Source organism: Drosophila grimshawi, unplaced genomic scaffold (genome assembly GCF_018153295.1).
Source record: "Drosophila grimshawi isolate 15287-2541.00 unplaced genomic scaffold, ASM1815329v1 contig_848, whole genome shotgun sequence".
Lineage (NCBI taxonomy): Eukaryota > Metazoa > Arthropoda > Insecta > Diptera > Drosophilidae > Drosophila > Drosophila grimshawi.
The window spans coordinates 5474045-5497168 of record NW_025063692.1 but is presented as its reverse complement, the minus strand read 5'-3'; the positions used below and the strand labels follow the sequence as shown (position 1 = coordinate 5497168).

The 23124-nt window shown below is 35.7% G+C and overlaps 1 protein-coding gene and 2 long non-coding RNA genes across 5 annotated transcripts; all 3 read left to right on the top strand.

Moving 5' to 3' along the window:
- Positions 1-475: 475 nt before the first annotated feature.
- On the top strand, positions 476-2900 carry LOC6566329 (protein YIPF1). The gene is made up of 4 exons (XM_001992020.2): positions 476-1069; positions 1145-1351; positions 1440-1532; positions 2450-2900. The coding sequence occupies exons 1-4, from the start codon at positions 617-619 to the stop codon at positions 2747-2749; spliced, it is 1053 nt and encodes a 350-aa protein (XP_001992056.1). The 5' UTR covers positions 476-616; the 3' UTR covers positions 2750-2900.
- Positions 2901-5095: 2195 nt separating this feature from the next.
- On the top strand, positions 5096-5904 carry LOC116805636. 2 transcript variants are annotated; one of them, XR_004365312.1, is made up of 4 exons: positions 5096-5210; positions 5286-5430; positions 5483-5593; positions 5659-5904. It is a non-coding gene; the product is annotated as an uncharacterized LOC116805636 (long non-coding RNA). The 2 variants fall into 2 exon arrangements; XR_004365311.1 differs by having other exon boundaries at positions 5282-5430.
- Positions 5905-9634: 3730 nt separating this feature from the next.
- Positions 9635-10561, top strand: LOC116805635. Of its 2 annotated transcripts, none has more exons than XR_004365309.1 (4): positions 9635-9867; positions 9942-10087; positions 10140-10250; positions 10316-10561. It is a non-coding gene; the product is annotated as an uncharacterized LOC116805635 (long non-coding RNA). The 2 variants fall into 2 exon arrangements; XR_004365310.2 differs by having other exon boundaries at positions 9733-9867; positions 9959-10087.
- Positions 10562-23124: the final 12563 nt, after the last annotated feature.

Genomic DNA, 23124 nt, shown 5'->3' with positions numbered 1-23124 from the left:
GTTTTCAAGCTTAAGTGCTGAAGAAATATGGAGGAAAAAACCCTGCTTCAAAAGTGGACGGGTAAATGAAAAACCCAGCCTTTTATGAGCATGCGTGCGTGTAATCTTTCGAAAAGTGTGGGCTACTTTAACTGTCGCCCAATTCAGAAAAAACCTGATGCACTTTTTTGGGTGAAATGAGCGTATGGCAAATGGACGAAATTGGAATAATTAACCAAAGCGAATTTTTCACATAAATTAGAAGGAGAAATTTAAAGGAAGGTAGGATAAGAAAAAAGCCAGCACACAGATGTGATGATTGTTTTTTTTTCTTTTTATTGAGAATGAAGTACAAATTATTGCTCGCTTGCCGCCATGGGCACACAAAAGTAAGGTCACACGCTTTTGGCACGAACAATTTGTGATGGTAGCCAAAAAGAAAAAATGCAGAAATACCAAATAAAAATACCATTGAATTGTGATACGGTCACACCTACGCGCCAGCGCCAAGTAAACAGCTGACGTATGAGAGTAAAAAAAAATAAAAATTTAGAATAGAAGCATTGAAACGAAAAATCAACAAACTTTTAGTGCGTTAAATAGGTGTAATAAGCGAAAAAATACATATTGAAACGTGATGGAAACGCCGACCGCTGATGATTTGCTACAATTTCGGGATTACAGCGCCACGAACAGCGGCAGCACCCCAGCCCAAATCAATGTTAATTCGCCAACGCATGCCGGACTCAGCGGTGGCGGAATGGGAGGGGGACAGCGTCAACGTGGTGATCCCCTAGCCGATCTTATCTATGATATGAGCAGCACCGCCCAAACAATGATTGGCGGCGGTGGCACTGCTCCTGGTGATCAAGCTGAAGCTGGCGCTGGAGGTGGAACTGGTGGCGGTGGTGCACGCTTATCATTTCTAACCATCGAGTACTATCAGCAGTTCTTCAATGTGGACACGTACATGGTGCTGGAGCGCATCGTCAACTCAATGATACCAAAACGGGCCGCTGCCAACTATTTGCGCATGAACATTGGCGAAAATCCCGATTTATATGGACCCTTCTGGATAACCATAACGCTGGTAGCAGATTGCATCTTTAATAATGATTTCTGATTGATAATCTGTGTTCCGCTTTGTTTTCTTCCGATTTTTTAGATCTTCTCAATAGCGATAAGTGGGAATATTGCCAGCTATTTGCAGCAGGCGAGCGACAGCTATCACTGGCATTATAATTTCCATTTGGTTTCGTATGCAGCCAGTTGCATTTTCCTCTATGCCAACATTTTGCCAGCCATCCTTTGGGCCCTGTTCAAATACAGCCTCAAGCCGGTCGATGATGCGGATGCTGTTGAAACGGATAGCGTTAGTTCTCCTTCCTATAACTCATATATATACTGTTGACTCTCTCGCTCATTCGCTCAATCTGTCTCTGTCTCTGTCTGATTTGTAGGCCAGCTACACGCCCAGCTTGTTGTCGCTGATGTGCATCTACGGCTACAGCCTGGCCATCTACATACCAGTCTCCATTCTTTGGGTCATCAATGTGAGTATCGTTCCTATGAACACAAAAAAAGAAGACCCAAGAAAACTAAAGATATCTGAGATTCCAGAAAGTACATTTATATCCTTAGTCTTAGTCTGGACTAAGTTTATCTTTTAATATTAAAGAGATCAGGTTTCATTTCCATCACTTTTTTGTTTCTGCGAGAATCCACTCGTCGGGTTTATTTCAAATCCATTTTATACACTGAATTCATTGAAAATGGTTAAAACTAGTATTATAGTGTTGTGCATACGAGGTGTGTTCAAAAAGTATCGCGAATTTTGAATTTTCGCGGGTTCAGTATATTCGAATTTCGATTTTTTTGTAGCGTTATGTTGGTACTCATGTCTCTCACTTATGCCGACAAGCTCGGCCGTTGGCACAAGTGTATAATATCTCATGGGGATTACTTTGAAGGGGACAAAATAGATATTCATGAATAAATAAATAATATCTGAAAAAACACAAAATTCGCGATACTTTTTGAACACACCTCGTATGTATGTATCTCTGATCCCGCAAAGTTTATATATATTCTTGATCAGCCGATTCGATATAGTCATGTCCGTCTGCATTAATATATGCCTTTCTCTGAGACCAGAGACTAGGAGAATAGAAGTTGTCGATGTTTAATTTAATCGAGAACTGCCTCCGCTTAGCACATATCGATATATATCGTTTTCCGATACAATTTTGAAATTTGTGGCTTCTTTTTGATATATTACACATATTTATTGACTTGTTTTTGAGCAACTGATTATAAATAACATGAATTGCTTTAGTTTTCTTATCTTTTTTTGACTCATCAGTGCATGACTAATGTGGGGTCTAACAGGGTATATCGAAGTCGTCTAGGTTTCTTTCTTTCTTGTTACTTGTTTCTTGGTTCTTTCTAACTGTTTGTGCATTATTTTCAGATATCGTTGCTACAGTGGCTGCTGGTTATCACGGCCGCAATGCTGTCGGGCACAGTGCTGATTGCCGTCTTAACACCGGCGCTGCGTAATTCACAGTATTCGCTATTCCTCATTATTGGTATACTCGGTGCCCATATTGTGCTCGCCGCCGGCTTTCTCCTCTACTTCTTTCACAATCCGACGGATGTGGCGGCGAAACTCGTCGCGCCGACGCCTTTTCCGTTAGCCCATCAGCCACAGCCACAGTTGTCCACGCAGGTGGTGGCAGGCGATCTGCCGCCAGTCAAACAAACGAATTAACCGGCTAAACGATGACGGCCCCATTCCATTTGATATATATATATATATCTGATGTACATTAGGTTCCACACATATATATTTTATAATATCTTTTCTTCTTGACACCAGCTGCTGTAATTTAAAATAAATTAAATAAAATAAATAAATAATAGTTGGTCTCGTTATGAATTCAGGTTTACACGTGCGCAATATCGCAATATATATATATACATATTGATGTCTCGTTATTAGCCGTATTAACTGATAATTTACACTTTGTAAACTTGTTGCGATTTTTTTTGGCTGTTTTTGTTTTGTTGTGAAATTGTAAAAAACATTCAGCAGGACGAATAAACACTTGTATTTATATATCGGTAAACTTTGTTTCGTTTAAATGTGAGTGTAAACTTTAAAGCGTGCGTTCACTGTACCTGTTGGCTTATTGCGAATCGTTGCGAGTCTTTAAATTTGAATTTTCAATTAAAGCTGCAAAATTGGACCAGAGTTTTTTTTTTTTTTTTTGGCAATTATTGTTGTTGTTTGGAGCATCACTAATTTCCTAATGGGTGCAAGTGCACAGAGCGAGACACAGAAAGAGAGAGAGAGAGAGAGAGAGAGACAGAGAGAGAAGGAGAGAGACAGAGAATTTGGTATTTTTGTGTATAGATCCACATGGAGAGCATCCCCTGAGATGGGCTGCCTTTCTTTGCTTTTGATGCTGTCGATGGGGGTGTGGGTGGTGTATGTTGGCTAGGGTGTCACACACACACACACACACACACACACACACACAGACGCAAACATACAGAGAGTTGATTGTTTTCTTTGTGTTCGCTGAACGAATCCTCAATCGTTCCACATTCTCATTTTCCCATTTGCCGTTGTTGAAATGTGCTTTGGTGAATCTCGTTCGCTTGGTTTATTAATTCCAGCAATGTGCAAATTATTTGCATGGCAGCAACGTCAACGTAAACAGGGTATCTCAACTGCTACAATAAAATACATGAAATTGAAAATGGCTCAAAATGCTGAGGGCACAATGAAGTTGTGCAAAAGTACATACAACAGGCAGTGGCAATCATCTAGAATCCCCAATAGGAATATGTGTATTCTTGTTCATCAGTATATATGTATAATACACACAACTCACAGAAAGATCTTATTAGAGAATTGCCTTAACTATAACTAGAAGGAACCAGGGTATCAAACTAAAACTTAATTTCAATTCTAATTCCAATTCTGCTTACTTTTTTTTAAAAATAATTCCCCCAAAATGGGGTAATAATTGTATCATTGAAACACAATTGAAATATCATCCTTATGCCCAATAAATGAATACGAATCCCATCCGACGATTAGTTACGACAGTTGAGATATATCATAAATGTGTCAGGTGAGTATGATTGGAGATAAGTAAGGAATTGGGTTAAGGGTATCTGCTAGGGCAAATATCTCGGATTTCATTGCCAGAATAAATGTTATCTATAAAAATTTGAGTCTTAATTTAGCCCAATTTAAATGACACCCTGTATATTGTGTACATAGTATTCAAACGCTGTGTGAATAGACTCACTAAACGAGTGCGTTTGCGTGTTTGTATATATGTATATATATATTTACAATATAGATATATGTCTGTGTGGATAAAATTGCAGTGTACACTAACAAAATGAGACCATTTGCTGTCTGAATATTTTTAATTAATTTGATGTTTACCTTCAATTATAATTAATACTAGTAAAGAGAGGAGCAGAAATTTCGCAACTTTCGCCAGTTTTTAATTTGGTAAAGCGATGCAATTAAATAGAAAGCACTCTGAGAAAATTATTTCGAACTTGTGAATAAAATGTTAATTTTAATCCATTTTCTGGTATAAATCTGGATTTCCACGAAAATATTCGATGACTTACTCCAAGAAACTCAATATATATATATTTATAAATACCTTTGTATAGTTAAGCTTTGCTTAAAAGAACATTTCTGAATGAGTTTTCGTCGAAATAAATCCTTCAGCAAAGGTCAATTGTTAAGTTGGTGCTCTTTAATTTTCCGCAGTTGTACATACATATACATACATATACATAGGAGTTATTTGCTTTTGCTTCCTGATATCCTTCATTGAAGCTTAACAATACTAAAATAGTAGGCTTTGACCTCAAACTGAATATACCTTGGATTTCTGTTTTCCAATAATCCAAGTAGGCTTTCGATTCAGATTTTCCAGCTAGTAATGGAAACAGAAATATATTTCAGTTTGCTCGCATATCTCATCTGGTCAACAACTTGTTTTGTTCGGCTCAAAATTTCAAATTGTGAAAAAATAAGTTTTCGTTTTAAAATAATTATTTTCGGCACAAAAATTTAACATGTGAGAATTTTTTTTTTTTTTGGGAAAATATTCTATAATTTTGTCACGAATATGAGAGTCAAATCTGATTCAAAGTTGGAAAATAACGATTTGTTATTTTCATTTAATAAATAGGTGAGTATATAAATGTAAAAAATTAAAACATCATTACTTTAATTATCTACAAATAATTCTTTTTACTTTAGATAGCTTTCGTTATATTCTAGCACATTGAATTTTACATACTACATACCAACAATGTTGCCTAAACTATCTTGGAGATACATTGAGAAATAAGGAGATATATTGATATATATAGTTGCATGCCATTATTCGTGAAGACACTTCTTTTCTTGTAAGCTGCATTACTTTAATGATCTATAAATAATTCATTTTACTTTACATAGCGTTTGCCATACACTAACACATTGAACTTTACATACTATGATACCAATAATATTGCCTAAACTATCGTTGGAGTTACATGGAGAAATATGGAGATATACATATATAGATTGGTAAGCATGCTGTTCTTGAATACCCCTCTTTCCTTGTATACCCCATCCGCCTATTCTCCTTATAGAGGACGACGGTACCACGCCCTCTGATTGAAGGACGCGCAGTTTGCGTCGCATAACGCTGCATGCCAAAACAGAAAGAAAATACATCGATGGACTGAAAATAGGTTTCTGCCCATCAACAGAGATTAGGCACCGAATTTTGCAAATATCCCAAACGGAAACTATTGAAAAATGTTGTCAATTCAGTCCAGCCTGCCTACACCATTGAATATTATGTCGTTATATATAAATGCTGCTTGTATCCAATATTTCTTTTCACATTTTAATGAGCCCCTAACTACATTTATTTTCCAAGTGATTAGCACAGGGGATTTACATACACACACGCACACACACGTGCACACACACACGGGCACACACACACGGGCACACACACACGGGCACACACACACTGGCGCACACACACACGGGCACACACACACCCAGGGGCAGTACTCGTTGTCGTTGTCGTTGTCGTTGCGGAAACGGAAGTCACTCGACGGCTGCTGTAAATTTTATACCCTAAACCCATTAAAGATGGTTAAACCGGGTATAATGAACATGTTCAAAAGTATGTGACAAGCATATGTACTCTATATATATATATATATACATATATATATATATATATATATATTTTATTTAATTTTACTGATAATTTGCCCTGTTTCATGACAGATAATAGACACGATTCGATTTCCGATACTCTTCCCCTTGGGTGTGATTGGATGCAAGTTCGTCCAAATTTGAAATATGTTTGATTTTTATGTTTTATGTACCCCGACTGGCGTTCAACAGGATTACATGTGTATGTCAATTCGGTTTCAAATCCCAGAAATATCGTACATTTTTTTATATGAATTTATGAACTATCTACAACGTTTGTGGTTGTCAAATCTTAAATTATTAATGTTTATTGATATTATAAACAACAAAAAATCGATTGTGTGAGTAGCATTTACACAAATAAAAAAAACAAAAATAAATAAATGGAATTCCGAAACTTATGTTATTTTTAATGTACGCTGAAATGAAGTAAATAAACATTCTGATTTTATGAAATGTATTTTCTGAAAACAAGGTAAGTTACTGCTATCAGCCGATTCAAGCATTGCATGAAGCAAGCAGAGTATCTCATAGTCGAGAGCCTTCTCTCTCTATCACTCCCGACTTGGTTATAAATTAGCTGATGTGCAGCAGCTTGTGGCACATATTTTTTCCCTGTTGGGTTTTCTCTTCTTAAATTTTAGTGTTGTTGTTGTTGCTGTTGCTGCTGCTGTTGTTGTTGTTGCTGTTGTTGTTGTTGTTGTTGGTTTTTCGTTGCGCCACTCACTTGACAGCAATTAGTAGTCGTCATATGTGTGTGTGGGTGTGTGTGGGTTGGGATCCTTTGAGCCGCGCTCGTTCGTTACTCAACTGATGCGTTAAAATGCCACTTCAGTCAGGATATACTCTCATCGGGTTGCTTGCAACCAGAGGCGAACCATCCTGTGCTGGGTGGGGCTTTAGCTGAGTGGCATAAAATGCAAAAAAGAAATGTTCGGATGGACCTGTTGCAACATCAGCTAACAAAGCCTTAGCTAATTAGCTGGCATTTACTACCTAATTATATTCGTATTTGCATTTGATACTAATGAGGAAAAGCGCAGTTTGGAATTAAATCTCTCAACTTTGTCACTCTCCACAAAAAACAATTTTTTTCTTTTATTATTCATTGAATTGATAGGCATGTTTTTTTTTGTCCTTTCCCATTTTATGCGTCGAACTCGTTCCGGTGCCGAGTGTGCAGAGGAGTTCACGCACTGCGCAGATGCCAGCGATTACTTCGCCTGACTGCAGTCAGCCGGTTGAGGGCGGTGCTCCTCAAACAATACTGCCCGCACTGCCTGGTTCATCAGCACTCCGGGCGGTGGTTTCCAGCCACATCACTCCCTGCTCCATCTGCGCGAAGACGGCCAAGACGTCGGCGCCAAGCAGGAGGAGAAAGGTCTTCAGCAGACCGTCGCTTCTCTTCAACCAGGATATCCACGACACCGGTGCAAAAATCTTTGAGACTCGAGCGCACATTGACGCCTGTTGTCCAATGAGTCGTATCAATCATCGCTGTGCTCCGATCGGGGTCAACGGAGTTGAGTCGTGAGTTCGTACTCGAAGTCGATCCTCATCTCCAGCTGCAGAGGAATTTCAATAATGTCCTCCTTGCTGGAGGGATGTCACACCCCATAGACTATTTCGTTAATCCTCTGGGCCGATGTGTCTCCTCACATTATCCTGTCGGGCATTTATCTTCCGTGTCAAGGCGACCTTCCCGTTGGATGCTGACCTGCACTTGCCAGTTGCCTCTCTCAAAATGCTCCCTCCTCTCAACGCTGTAATTAGCTTAAGCTAGCTTAAATTTAACATAGGCGGGTCAATGGTAATTCAACAGCCGCAAGGAATTCAAGTGAAGTTTAGTTAATCAATAACTAATCAAGGATTTTTATCTACCCCATCGCCCCGAACACATGATATTAATAAATAAGCTTCAATTATATAAAATGGTAAAATAATTTGAATTTCGAATTCTAATTTAGTTTTGCACTTTTATGCACAGTCTAACCGTGTTTGTTCTAAAACTCGATTTATGCAAATTCAATACAATTTGCACAAATGTTGGCAAAATATTCAAAATACTATTCAATGACAATATTATAATGAAATTCTTATTTATTTCTGTAAAGCAACAATGAATATATAACGAGGAGGTGCATGAAAGAACTCAATTTTGTTAATGTATGTTTATCACTAAGTAAATAACAAATATTGTCCATAAGCCAGCTGGTCTTAACAAGTCAGTATACTCTAGTCGAGAGAGTTCAGCTAGGAGATACCCTTTAAATACATGTTCAATAAAATATTCGTGTATTACTCAATCTAAATGCAATTTCAAATTTTACTGCTGATCAATAATATGTCTGATTATACTATTAATCAAATCTATTATTATTGCAATCGGAAATCGATTTGTATCGGGTATCGATAAGCGAAATAAAGAGAGAACTTATATTGGCATGGCTTAAGCGACTCGGCTGCTGGTGCTGATCAAGAATCTATTTACTATTAAGATGATGCCTCGTTCTGCTTGTTGCACACTTTTGAACAACTTTATAATACCATTTCTATTCATTTTGAATGTGCTCTGTGTGAAAAAAATGTCATCGATAAAAAAATTACGAATTCTATAAGCAAAATTGTTAAGAAATTGATGAGCTGAAATATGGATATAGCATTAAATGAATTAGGCACTTGGAGTTCAGTTTGAGTTGTCTAGCAATACAATTTGATAAATTAAGCATTTCGTTTGGGTTTCATTCATTGTTTCTTTGGTTTGCCTTGGTTTGGTTTGGTGCATATTTGATTTGCGTATTTTTAGCTTGTTAGCAAGCATTCCGTACGCCAAATTCTATGGGGACATTTGTCTGTTTGTGTATGTATGTATGTATGTATGTGTGTGTGTGTGTGTGTGTGTGTGTGTTTTGCTGAGTTCGAAGCGATGGGGATTGGGATCGAGGGTTGGGCAGCTGTTGGAGCACGTGCCTTAAGGCCAACTGGCTTTAAGACTGAGCAGTTATTGTTCAAGTCAAGAAAGCTGTGCCACACTCAGAAAAATAGTCGTCCTGATTGTGCCGCTCACCTTAATACTAAGAAGTTATATTTCTAAAAAGATGGGTGCATCAATCATTACTTAATATAATTAAAGATTTTTCAGTTTTAGAAAATATATGCCTAAGTTTGTTCTATTGCACGGATTCCTCACATGAGCTTCTTTTGAAATATGTATTATTATTAAATATTATAATTTTCAGATTTAACACATTCAAACATTTTAGATTGTTTATTAATTCATGTAACTTAATTAGAAAAATTAATATGATTTTACGACCATTTCTGTTTTCCAATAATCCAAGTAGGCTTTCGATTCAGATTTTCCAGCTAGTAATGTAAACAGAAATATATTTCAGTTTGCTCGCATATCTCATCTGGTCAACAACTTGTTTTGTTCGGCTCAAAATTTCAAATTGTGAAAAAAATAAGTTTTCGTTTTAAAATAATTATTTTCGGCACAAAAATTTAACATGTGAAATTCGTTTTTTTTTTTTTGGAAAATATTCTATAATTTTTTCACGAATATGAGAGTCAAATCTGATCCAAAGTTGGAAAATAACGATTTGTTATTTTCATTTAATAAATAGGTGAGTATATAAATGTAAAATAATAATAATATATAATAATAATAATAATAAATAATTCATTTTACTTTACATAGCTTTCGTTATATTCTAGCACATTGAATTTTACATACTATGATACCAACAATGTTGCCTAAACTATCTTGGAGATACATTGAGAAATATGGAGATATATTGATATATATATTTGCATGCCATTATTCGTGAAGACACTTCTTTTCTTGTAAGCTGCATTACTTTAATTATCTATAAATAATTCATTTTACTTTACATAGCGTTTGCCATACACTAACACATTGAACTTTACATACTATGATACCAATAATATTGCCTAAACTATCGTTTGAGTTACATGGAGAAATATGGTGATATACATATATAGATTGGTAAGCATGCTGTTCTTGAATACCCCTCTTTCCTTGTATACCCCATCCGCCTATTCCCCTTATAGAGGACGACGGTACCACGCCCTCTGATTGAAGGACGCGCAGTTTGCGTCGCATAACGCTGCATGCCAAAACAGAAAGAAAATACATCGATGGACTGAAAATAGGTTTCTGCCCATGAACAGAGATTAGGCACCGAATTTTGCAAATATCCCAAACGGAAACTATTGAAAAATGTTGTCAATTCAGTCCAGCCTGCCTACACCATTGAATATTATGTCGTTATATATAAATGCTGCTTGTATCCAATATTTCTTTTCACATTTTAATGAGCCCCTAACTACATTTATTTTCCAAGTGATTAGCACAGTTATTGTTCAAGTCAAGAAAGCTGTGCCACACCTGATTGTGCCGCTCACCTTAATACTAAGAAGTTATATTATAATTTAATTGGAGATTTTTCAGTTTTAGAAAATATATGCCTAAGTTTGTTCAATTGCACGGATTCCTCACATGAGCTTCTGTTGAAATATGTATTATTATTAAATATTATTTTCAGATTTAACACATTCAAACATTTTAAATTGTTTATTAATTCATGTAACTTAATTAGAAAAATTAATATGATTTTACGACCATTCGAAACCGAATTGAGTTGCTTCCAGCTATTCGGTCTCTGAGACAGATGATAGCTAAATTCTGATATAAAAGCCGAGCCAGTAAATTTCATTAGATGTTCCTGAATTTAAAAAAGGATATTTTCTGAAAAGAAATGCTTGCATTTCTACATTTTCGAAATAGTATCCATTATTGCGAAATATATGTCTGACAAGTAGAACAAAAAACGTTCTAATTTTTAAAATTATTTTTCGTATATTTCGAAATGAAAATTTTCTAGTTTTCAGGGCAATTTTTTGAGTGCACAAAAAAATAGGGGGCGGAGTGGGGGCAGGCAGACCGGCCGGCCGGCTGCTTTTTGGGGGCGTATACCCCTCTCTCCCTCTTTCTCTCTTTCTTTCTCTCTTTCTCTCTCTGTCTGTCCTTCTCTCTCGGTTTTAGGCAGCTTGACACAATTTCGGATGCGTTCGGCGATTGTGTGTATGCCAAACGCCTGGCTGGTATCTGCGTCCTGCTCCAAATTCGCACTTTTTTTTGGGCAGGAACTCTACACGGGTTGCGAGCGTGTCGAACTCTACACGAGGCGAGGCGAGCTTTTTCCCGAGCTCTGGCCACAGTTGCATTGATTTTGCTTCAGAAGCTGTTGCCTGATTATGTATGCAGCTCAGCTTTTGGCTTGGACAAGACTGGCGCAACGGAACGCGGAATGTCCAATGCTGACAACTCTGGGCTTGGGTTGAGTTGGTTTGGGTTTTGAGTGGGAGTGCTGCCACACAAACCGCACATGATTTCATTATTTATTTTAATTAATTGAAATTGTTCAAAAAACAACTTGATTTCATTTCTGCTCCCCACCCTTAGAAAATAAAATCGAACTGAGTTTTAGAAATTTGCCACAGTATTATTGTCTTAAAAACTTGCAGAACTCACATTTCTAAATTGCTGGGTGGAGTTTTCTAAAATTAAAAGCAAATTACGACGATTAAAACCCGAGCTGAGCGACTTCCCACTGAGCTACTCATCCTCTAAGGCAGATGAAAGCTAAACTCGTATATAAAAGCCAAGCCGGAAAATTTCACAACTTATTTTCTTTGTTTTTTAAATTTCAGGGCTAGTTTTTTTTTAGTGTACCGGTCCCTCTCGCTCCCACTTGGTCCCCATCTTGGGTCGTTTGCTAATTGCAATTGGCAACCCTCCCATGCCGCCCACCCTTCCTTTTGAAGACCCTTTGTAAGCTGCTTACAACTAAATGTAGCATCTAATTAGCTAGAAATAAAAGAAAAACGAGTATGGGATGCGTATTTTGAATAGGTTTTCACGTGTGCTGCAAAATTGTAAAGAAAATGCATTTTGCTTTTGAATCCGAGATATAGTTTGAATTCAGATTAAAAAACGTTTTGATAAAGGCCAAGTCGAGTAAAATCTTTAAAAAAGAAGAAAGATATATGGGTTTCATCATCTCTTCTTGTGTATTTTTACAGGAGACCTTTAGTGGAAAGATAGTAAAGTCAATCTACCAGTCCAACTCGTCTATTAGATTCTGATACCAAGGGCAGAGTATGAAATCGATAACATCGATAAGTGTAAGTCGATAAGAGTTCATATCTTTCACTATTTTAAAGCAAAAGGATAAATCATTCCTACATAAAGTTAACTTGTTTGATTGGAAAGTAGATTACCAGAAATCTGTTACTAAGATTCTTAAAAAATTCTCAATTCAATATCTGCCATAATTTTAGAACTAGGTTTACCAAATTGGGATGGTAACTTCTAATAATCGCCTGCCACAATTTCCAAAGTTACTTTATTCACTGTCTTTTTATATGGTTGAGGTCACTGAATGAAAATGATACGTTATTTTCTAGTTTTTATACTCTTGTAGAAAGTATTATAAATTTTTCATGAAATGAATAAGTCGAAAGACAGAGAGACACACATATCAGACTTCCTCATAATATATATAATTTAAATTTGCTTTAATTTAACTCAAAATACAATATTTAAATGTCTCCGGTCTGTAAGGGTTTTTTAGCTCCGAAATAGCTCAGCATTTTCAAACATTTTTCGCAGCATTTTTATACGCTACTCCCAGAATTGTTATAATTGTCAAAACTTAACTGATCTGCGCTTTGGCTCAAAAATCTTGGAAAGCGTCGTAAAAGTTGCGCGGCTTGTACCAAATCTATTTGGTAATATTGTATGTACTTTAATACGAACAAATTAAGGTATTCGAAACGAGTTTCTAATAATTTCAAATCGTTCTTGTACGGCCATTACTTTCTTGGCCATAAACAGTTTATTTTGTGGCGATATTTTTGTGCAAGTGATGAAATTCTCTTTTTGCTTCGGTGTGGTTGCAATTAGTTGCAGCAGTTGTATTATTTGGTAGACCATTAATTAGTGGTACAACTACAACTATTTCCCAGTGTGTACTTTAATTGTTTTGAAGCGCTTGATGTGGTCACACCGCACTGCAAAACAACCGCGCCATATTAGAAAATGTACAAAATCACACAGATGTGGCCCCCTACAGAGTGACGTGGAGCAAGAGAGACAGAGAGACAGAGAGACAGAGAGACAGAGAGAGAGAGAGAGAGAGAGAGAAAGGGAGAGCAATATATATAGGTATAACTGTATGTATGTCTACAATATACTGCGTGAATTGGGTCCCTATTTGTGCCGAGCACAAATTGTAAATTATCCAAATGCATTTGCAAACATACAAATGAAATCAAGTTGTGCCATGTTGGAGACTTGGCCCAGTTGCAGTCGCTGCGACGCCAAGCGACGCGACGCGTTGTCGTGTAGAGTTCTGAAGCTGAAAGCTGTCCTAAAAGCTTAGAGCTTTAATGGCGCGCTGCCTGTAGGTTCCATTGCTGCTGCTGCTGCCGCTATTTGTTCTTGTTTACGTTGTTGTTCTTTTGCTGTTCTTTTTTCTTGTTTTCCTTTCGGGATTTTGTTTTTTTTTTCTTGGCTTTATTGGTTTGCTGAAGCGCAACCAATTCTCAACATAGGATACGTTGCGGCCACTGTTGCTGCCGTTGCTGCTTCTGCTGATGATGCTGCTGCTGCTGCTGCTGCTCTGCTGCTGCTCTGCTGCCGGCGTCGCGTTTGCAGTCGGTGTTTGGTGGACGAGCTTGGCTCTCTCTCTCAATCAGTACGAGTCAAGCAGTCTTCGGCGTATCCAGCAAACGCGGTTCTTTTTTAAGCGCGTTTTGTATTATTCTACTCATATAATTTATCATTTGCGTCGCTATATGATTTCCTCCTTGTTTCGTAGTACACAAAACAAACCAATAACAAAACGAAACGAAACTAAACTAAACAGCTGACAACAAAAAAAGAAAGAAAAAAACAAAAACCAAAAAAAAACAACAACAACAAAACCAAACGAACGTACGCAAAACAAACAAGCAAATAGCAATAAAACAGAAAGTATTTTTGTCTAGCAAGAGGAAGAACAATTTAATGCCAACTTCTAATTCGAGCTCAGGAGAGCGCCCCTCGTCGTCAGCGTCGCAGTTGCAGTTGCAGTCGCAGTCGCCTCAGTACGTCACAAAACAGTTCCAAAATCGAGGATCTGCTAAAAAAAATAATAAATATCTATATATATATACATATATACTATATGCATGCATAGGAATGTGTTTACATACATAAATACATACGTACAAAAATCAGAGAGCTTTTTTATTCGAGAAACGCACTCATGATCATTATTATCACATTGAGTAGATAAGAAAATGAAGTATTTATATATAGAGTATTATATACTGTATTTATTTGAATCTAACCTCACTTTAGTTATGAGTAGTTAAGTATCTGTATATATCGGAAATTCGATTCCAACCCAATCAATCCAATTTAGCTTACCATTCCTACGTTTTCTACATCCACAAATGAATAATATGCATTTTTATTTGTGATGAACTCAGGAAATATTTGATCATAATAATTCAGTATATATCATCTGACCAACTATTCCAAATAAGAAATATGTCAAATTTTGTCAACACTTCAGATTAGTTTTGCACAATACAATTGGGTCCTCATGATAAGCCATAGTTAGTATTTTCTATTGCAACAGTGTCCTTGGCAAATCTAAACTTTCGCAAGGTAAAACCCTTTAAAAGAAATTTACAGCCCTAAAGTAATGATCGAATATAATAAATATGAGTTTAAAGCTTGCAAAACTTTTTAAATACTATATTTAAAAATAATACGTATCCTTTGTTTCATTTCAGATAATTGCGAGTCTTAAAACAAAAGTCTGTAGCCAGCAATCACGAAATATATATATATATATATTAAATAATATCGTCGAATACTTTCGATTCAAAAATAAAAAAAAGTGCGAATGGAAATTTTTTCACGTTTACTTTGTGCATAACATTTTTATTCAATCTGAACAAAGCAAGAAAGAAAATTATTAGATAAACAATAAAATAATAATAATCTTGAAAAGAATATAAATATATATATAGATTCAAAACTAAGCTCGCGATTTTTTTGTGTGTACATTTTTTTAGGTGTGCTTATAGCTAGGTGAACAAACGAAAAAACGTGTTAGCTATATAGAAGATCTCAAGAGAATCGAAGGAACTAATCCAAGGGTCGCGGGTTGTTTTCTCAACGTGCTCAACATCTAGCCGATAAGAAGGCGATATACCACAAGGTTTTTTTTACAGAATTTACTGCGCAACAACACAGGTTGGATCATAAGTACATAAAAACATATATGTGCATATATACCTATGTATATTTATACATATATGTATATATGTATGTATAAATAAAAGCAAATGAAAAAAGCTAGGCAAGTGTTTTTTTTTTGTTTTTATATAGAAAACGAGTAAAAAATATATATTTACATTTTTAAACAAGACTTGAACTTCTTAAGGAAATATAATATTTATACAAGAAGAAAACTATAAACATAAATAAAACCAACGGACTTCCAACGATTTCAAAGAACGACGAAATAATTTTAAATCACACAACTAAAATAGATGAAAATTCTGGTTAACAACAACAATAACAACAAACAACAATAGCAACATCAACAAATTGCCAAAATAATAAAAATAAAACAGTTAAAATATAATTAAACCAAGCGAAAAAAAAAACAAAAATAAAGTCGAGCTAGAAGAATTTATACCGAAAAAAAGAGGTTGACAAAACACACACACACACAGAAAGACAGAGAGAAAAGAGAGAGGGAGACAGACACACATCGAGCGAGAAAGAGAGAGAAAGCGATCAGCTACTGAGTGATATTTTATAACCCAAAATATCATTTAAGGACAACAATTTATAAGGTAAGTAGGTGTACTATATACACATTGTGCATATATATGTCTATATACCTTGATATATACTTTAATGAAGTTGTGCAAACTATATGTATATATATATTCGTGATCCGGATCAACGATCAACGATGAGCCGATGTCCGTCTCAGAGCTAGAGACTTCAAAATCTTGAATAAAAGTTTTCGTTTATCACAAACAGTTGAAGTTTATTTAATTTGATAGCTGAGGCTTCCCTTTTCACGAATATCGAAATAAATCGATTAACGATAGCAATAAAACTCACAATTTAAAAGATATGTCATCCTCAACGTCTACACATATCTTAACGTAATATTGATCAACTGTATATACATATATATATACCAGATGCAAATACTTAGCTTTGCAAAGTTATTTTCAAAAATTAAGTCGTGTTCGTGTCACGAATGACAAGCACGAGACGAGGCCAACTCTGCTCAAAAGCAAACAATTTTCGCAGAAAGTATTCATCATGCACTGACAGCAAAAAGGGGTTCAAAAGATGTATGCTTTCCCTCTCTCTGTCTTTCTTTTTTTAAGCTGACATGCCTGTCACAGTCATGCACACACACACTTAAATTGAGAGAGAGAGAGTCAGAGAGAGAGAGAGAGAGAGAGAGAGAGAGAGGAAGAGAGATGGCGAGAGTGTGGGGCTTTCTGTTGGCATATTTTCACTTGAACTCATTCAGAAAGCAATTCGTGCTTTAATTGTAATCGTCGATTGCATTGTTGCTCCAATACTGCTGATGATAGGCATGAACGAGGCGGAAGCGTGGGGAGGGGGGTTGCTGTGGGGATGTCCTTGATTGGGTTGCTGCGCTATCCTGACCACACTCCCCCCTCTCACTCCCACACTTTTTATGCCTTGCGTATTTCCGTCTTGGCAATAATATTGTGTGCAATTAGATCGATTTTTAAATTGCTGGCAATAGATATTTAATTGAGTGGCATTTTCTAAGAATAATGCAATTACCAGTGCCAATTTAGATTTGAATTCAAAATGCAACATGATTTATCCATTAAGCAACAGAGACAGGGTCATTTGCAGACGCGATTCGAATGTTCAGTGTTCATTTAGTGCTAAACATATTCAGGTGTAATTCAACAAGAAAGGCTGTCAGGGTTAATACAAATCAAAATTAGTTTTAATATTATATCATTTTGTCAATACTAAATATAAAAAAGTACACAAAAAAAAGACTCTAGCTTCTGGCAGAAAACAAATCACGTAAGACTTCAATTCCTTGAAGCCACAATTCATAAATATAATTTACTAATCTTCGAAATAAATTGCTGAAAATAACCATTTTGAATTTAGGAAGAACTTTTCAGCTTTCAGTTTTTTTCTGAAAAAATAATAATAATATTTATAGAAGAAGAAAATCATAAATAAGAATAAAACCAACCGATTTACTAGTGTTAAAAAACACAAATAAATTGATGAAAATGCTGGTTAGAAAATGGTCAAGCTGTGAGCCGTGATTTGGATATAGACATGTGTACTAATGTCAATGTATATGTGTATAACAGAAAATAAAATGCAATTTAACTGATTAGGCAATTAATTTGACTTTAAAAGGTTTGCGACTTAATGAAACTTGCAACCTTGTTGCGGGAATAGTTAATCTTGTTGGACAACTTTAGAAATTGATCGCCAGATGAAAAGCTTTAAGGATTTCGCTGTGCAACTTTGTTTGCTTGTTTTTATGGGCAACGCCTACAAGCAGGCAATAAATGGTATTTGTCGTATTTTCTGTTACTATCGATAGAGAGCGAGAGAGAGAGAAAGAGAGAGAAAGAGACAGAGAGTAGAGAGAGAGAGAGAGAGAGAGCAGGATGGGTAAAGAGCTTGGTGAGTGAAGTGAAACCAAAATCAATTATTTAAATGTAACTTTGGTCAAAGTTCACAGTTCGATGCAGTGCACTGCAAAATGGGTTTGACTTGGTCAGCAATCAGCCACCTAAGCCCAAGCCCCTTCAAACTACCCCTCCCCCTCCCCCTTCCCCTTCCCCACCATCTCACTCCCACTCTCCTTTGACACTTGGACGCTTTTGCGCGTTGCCCATCAAATTAAAATGCAATGAAATGCTGGCGACAGTTTCTACCCGCTCCTCCCCTGCCCTGCTACCTTCATTGTACAATCAGGAAGCGTATATACATAGTATACATAAATATATATATATATATATATATATTCTATATACTTGCCTCCATATGTGGTAGTGTCATGAACATTTGCCATGACTCGTTGCAGCTTCCAAAAAAGAACATAAAAGAAACGAGCTGCTTTTGCTCTTTGTTACAATCTCTGCTTGCATGTGCGTCTGTGTGTGTGCATTACTTGTAGATACACACACACACACACACACACACACATATATACATGTATATATATATATATAGATATAGATGCAGGCACTTGCAGTTTCCCACCCCATTTGGAAATTTACTTTATGTTGACTGTGGACTATCATATAAAAGGCAGCAGCAGGCAACACCCACTTATTTAAACACCCAACTTCTTAACGGTAACCTTCTTAGCCCCACCTTCTTAAGCCCACCCTCTTAACGCCCATTGCATCCACTTACAACTTAATTTTCGCATCTACAGTTTCTCGAAGGGTTTCTTTTTTATTCCAAGTACCTGAATGTATGTGACAGGTGCATTAACAGCAATTGGAAACATTTGTGCACCTCAACTAAGCATAACTTATAAATGCATGAGTTTTCGCTGCAACTAGCTAATCCAAATGTATCTCAAAGTTTATATTAGCTTGCTAATATAAATATATCAAAGTCAGATAAAAGTATTTTAAGAATGGGCCTATGGACCTAAAGAGATGCATAGCTTTAATAAACATGATCTTTCAGATTAAAAGTATCTATCTATCTTCGTTTAAATAAATAATATTTTTAGGATTAAATGTATCTGAAATTATAAGTTTAAGTATCTTATCTTCCGTGTGTGTATTTGTATCGGTTTGTTTACCTAATAATCTATAAATACATATATTTATCTATCTATCTGTCTGTCTATCTATCTATGTATTAAATTTCTATCTTATAAAATTTCTATTAATCCATATATATCTATATATCTGTCTACCTAACTATATATCTATCTATATATCTGATTATCTATATATCTTTCTGACTATCTAGTTATATATCTCATTATCTATCTGTAAAATACCCAAGTTTAAATAAACTTAAACTTAATCTTTGAGATTGAAAGTATCTAAGAGTATATTTCTTGTGTATCCTAAAGATTGATCACTTTAACTATCAGTCTACCTATTCATCTACCTATATATCGATCAATCGAAATATCTATATCTATCTATATAAATACATATATGTATGTATCTATTTATCTTAAAATCGATCAATCTATCTACCTATCTAACTATATATATATCTATATATTTTAATCTTTATCTAACTGTATAAATGACAAGATGCACTGAATGCATCCTTTAAGTGCTTGACTAGATCAGCTTGAATTAGTGCTTTTTACGAATCCCAGCAGTATCTGTAACTAATTAGCACTCACAACCTAAGTATTTTTAATGCAGCACTCAAGACTTTTTTCTAGTTCTCCCTCTCTAAGGCGTTGTTTATCCCTACATTATGGAAACTAAGTACTGTTAAGTACCAAGAATTGGCTTTGGGGGTTTTTTCGCTTCTACAAAATCCGTTCATGGTAAACTCAGTTTATTTTTATTTTTTACTGAGAATAGAAAAAGGCACAGTTCTCTCTATCTCTCGGAAAGGGGGTGTGTTTGTGTGCCTAAGTGTGTGTGTGTGTGTGTGTGTGCGTCTGTGTTTGTGTGTGTGTGTGTGCGTTTTCCGCTTTCATTCAGCATTCTTGGAAAATGCGAGATGTATTTTCCTTGTGGTGTGAATGAAGATTTCTATCTTGAACTCAGTGCACCACAGTGGGTGGTGGATTGGGTGGTGACTGTTGTCATGGGGTTGATGCTGTTGATTGCTCTTGGCCTGCGGAATGCTATTATGAGCTATTTCTATTTTGCCCTGTTCTTTTTTAACAAGCAAACAAAATTAAGCTCGAGCATCAAAAATTAAATTACAAAGAGTTAATTTGCTGTTCTCATTCTTTTTGTTTTTTGTTTTATGTTTTTTTGTTTTCCATTGCTGCTTGTTGCTTATTTCTTATGTTTGCTTTCTTCATTGTGCTTTGTTGGCTCTTAAGACATACACAACACCCATCCATACTTCCTTTTGCGTCCATTTGCCACATAAGAGCTTATTTATTTTGCCTTTGCTTTTTATCGCTTGGCTGCCTCTTTTTTGCCCATTTACCATTTGCAATTTTCCATTTAACATTTCCCATCTGGCAGGCAGGCTTCCCTTCGTCATTTTCATCTTTCTCATCTTTTGCTTTCCTTCCATTGAATTTTGATGAGTTTCTGCCCATAGCATTTTTTTCTTCTGTGTTCGTTGGTTTGTAGCCAAATTAATAAAAATTCACTTGCATTCCAGCTAGAAAATGCCTCATTTAAGGCCGTTAATTTTAAGTGCTTTTCATTACTTCATACGCCAAACGCATGAACCGCTTCCGAATTATAACAGAATTGTGCTGAAAAACTGTTTTTATGTATATTTAACTATAGTTTATGTTGCCTTGGACCTTTTGAATATCTTTCGATTGTTTCACGTCCTGAAGATATGTAGGATACGATATTATTATATATTATAACATTATTTATGGTACTAATGACAAATTAAGATTTAGATTAAATATGGAATACAAAATTAAATCTTTCTTATATTATTAATTTAACTATCATCGAGTTCGCTTAGCCAACTTACTCAACCACTGGGAAATTTTGAAAATTGTCAATAAAATATTGTAAGAAATAATTTACATTAAAGTTCCACCAAACTTCGACCAATTCAGTATCAAAATAAGTATCGAAATAGTTCTAGTGCTTTTTTCATTGACTATCCATATTGTCACAAATGTTTTTGAAGCATTAAAATTGTATTTGTACTAGGTGTACTTAATCGAAACAAGAAAAGTCTCTAAAAGGCATTCCATTTTTTTTTCTAAGTGTAGAGTTCTGTGAAATCCAACAAAAGCTCTAATAAAAAGTACAGAACTATAAGCGAGCAAACATATTATTGATCAGAAGTGATGAAAACTAGCTTTACAAAAATTTGTATTTTTAGATGCGAACCTATCACAAATATGCGTATGCGTATTTTGCGCTGCTAGGTTCAGGTCGAGCTCTCTCGACTAGCATAAAACAAAAATTCATTGAATGCCCGTAATCTGAAATTGCTTTCATTATTTGCGTTTGAGTGCTTTGTAGATATGTGCAAAATCCTCAATGGTTTTGCAATAATGCAATAATGCCCCATTTGCGTGGCACTCAAATTCGCAATCCCCCTAACCCAAGTTCATCTCCCAGTAAACGTAGAGTGGTAATTTTTGGAGGCAGCCTTCGAACAGTATTTTAAATTGGAGATTGGATATTGATGTTGGGGGTATTGCATTTCACAATTCGTTCTTTGTTTAGTCTGTTTGTTTGATTTATTGTTATTTTGTTTTTGCTTCATTTTATTTTTTTTTGGCAAATTGGGGTTTCCTTTTTGAAGTTTTCTGCCCGGATGCGGCAAATGAAAATCAATATGACGCATGCGCTTGCAAAAATGCTCCAACGTTATTTTCCAATTCCCCAATGCTCGAATGTGCATGCGTGTGTATATATATAAATATATATATATATATATATATAAATCTATATGCATATATATAAATATATGTGTTTGTGTGGGTGTGGATGTGTGTGTTCCGGAGACACATAATTACAGGATGCTAGGGATCGGATAGCAACGACATCCGAGACATTTTCCAATTGCACTCTCTCCCTTTCACTCTCTCTCTCTATCTCATTTTCTTGCAATCATCAATTGCATTCGTTTTAACGACTAGGAACATGTTTATAGTCTACTTTTCAATGAGCTCATCCGTAGCATATGTTCACCATAATAGCATCATTATAAAAATCTGTCTTTTCATTCATACAACAGCTTTGCAATATAAACATGATATTATATGATAAGTAGTGTTGCAAGTAGCATCGTTACTCCAAGCAAATGATCCTGAAACCACTTGTGAGTTCTGTTAATAGAATGTTTTGGGTGTTTGTCCTGTTTCAAGACATTTCAACATTACATTTTTCCAGTTGTGCAAGGGAATTGGGAGTTGTAAACTTTAATCGGTATCAATCACATTACAAAAGAACTTCTTACTTTCGTCTGACCATCAAATATTTCGCAATTTCTCTTTGGTTAATTTAAGGGTCTTTCTTGTCAGTGAGCCCTGTTGCTACACTTGCCCACGTGGCAGATGAAACCCCCCATTCCTATCGAATCCGTAATTTCTCTAGTAAATCTGTTTTTACATTACGTACCCCTTTGTTAATCTTTAATAAACATTTTTCCTATCTTCTCTTATCAGGCCTACCTACTCAAAACTTATCTATTCTGTTATTCTGTTTAGTAATTAATTAAAGCAAATTTTCTTCTTCCATTTGCCTTTAACTGATGTCATTTTTTGGGTGTGCAAAACTTTTCAAAGGTAAATGGGGCAATAAAAGTTGAATATATTTGAGCGCTCGGTTCAGGGTATATCGTAGTTGAGCTCACTCGACTACAGCATTCTGACTTATATATTTATAAATATAGGTATATGTTTGTCAAAGTTGTTGTCATTAGTTGTTGTGTTTCTATTAGTATTTGATTTGCGTTCTTGCTTATTGGCATTTTATTTTGTTTTAATCAAGTTTTTATAATTAATTTTTAATGGGCAGAGTTTACAGTTAGTTCTGCAGAAAATAACTTTTGGCATGCAAATTAAATTTACTGTTATCAAAGGGTTTTTGTTTCTATTAAACAT

What these genes read in the sequence shown, in the direction of transcription:
- LOC6566329 (XM_001992020.2), top strand. Translation starts at nt 617, where the DNA reads ATGGAAACGCCGACCGCTGATGATTTGCTACAATTTCGGGATTACAGC. An exon ending in ATGCTGTTGAAACGGATAGC is followed by an intron (nt 1,352 to 1,439) that starts GTTAGTTCTCCT and finishes TCTGATTTGTAG; the next exon opens with GCCAGCTACACGCCCAGCTT. An exon ending in CCATTCTTTGGGTCATCAAT is followed by an intron (nt 1,533 to 2,449) that starts GTGAGTATCGTT and finishes CATTATTTTCAG; the next exon opens with ATATCGTTGCTACAGTGGCT.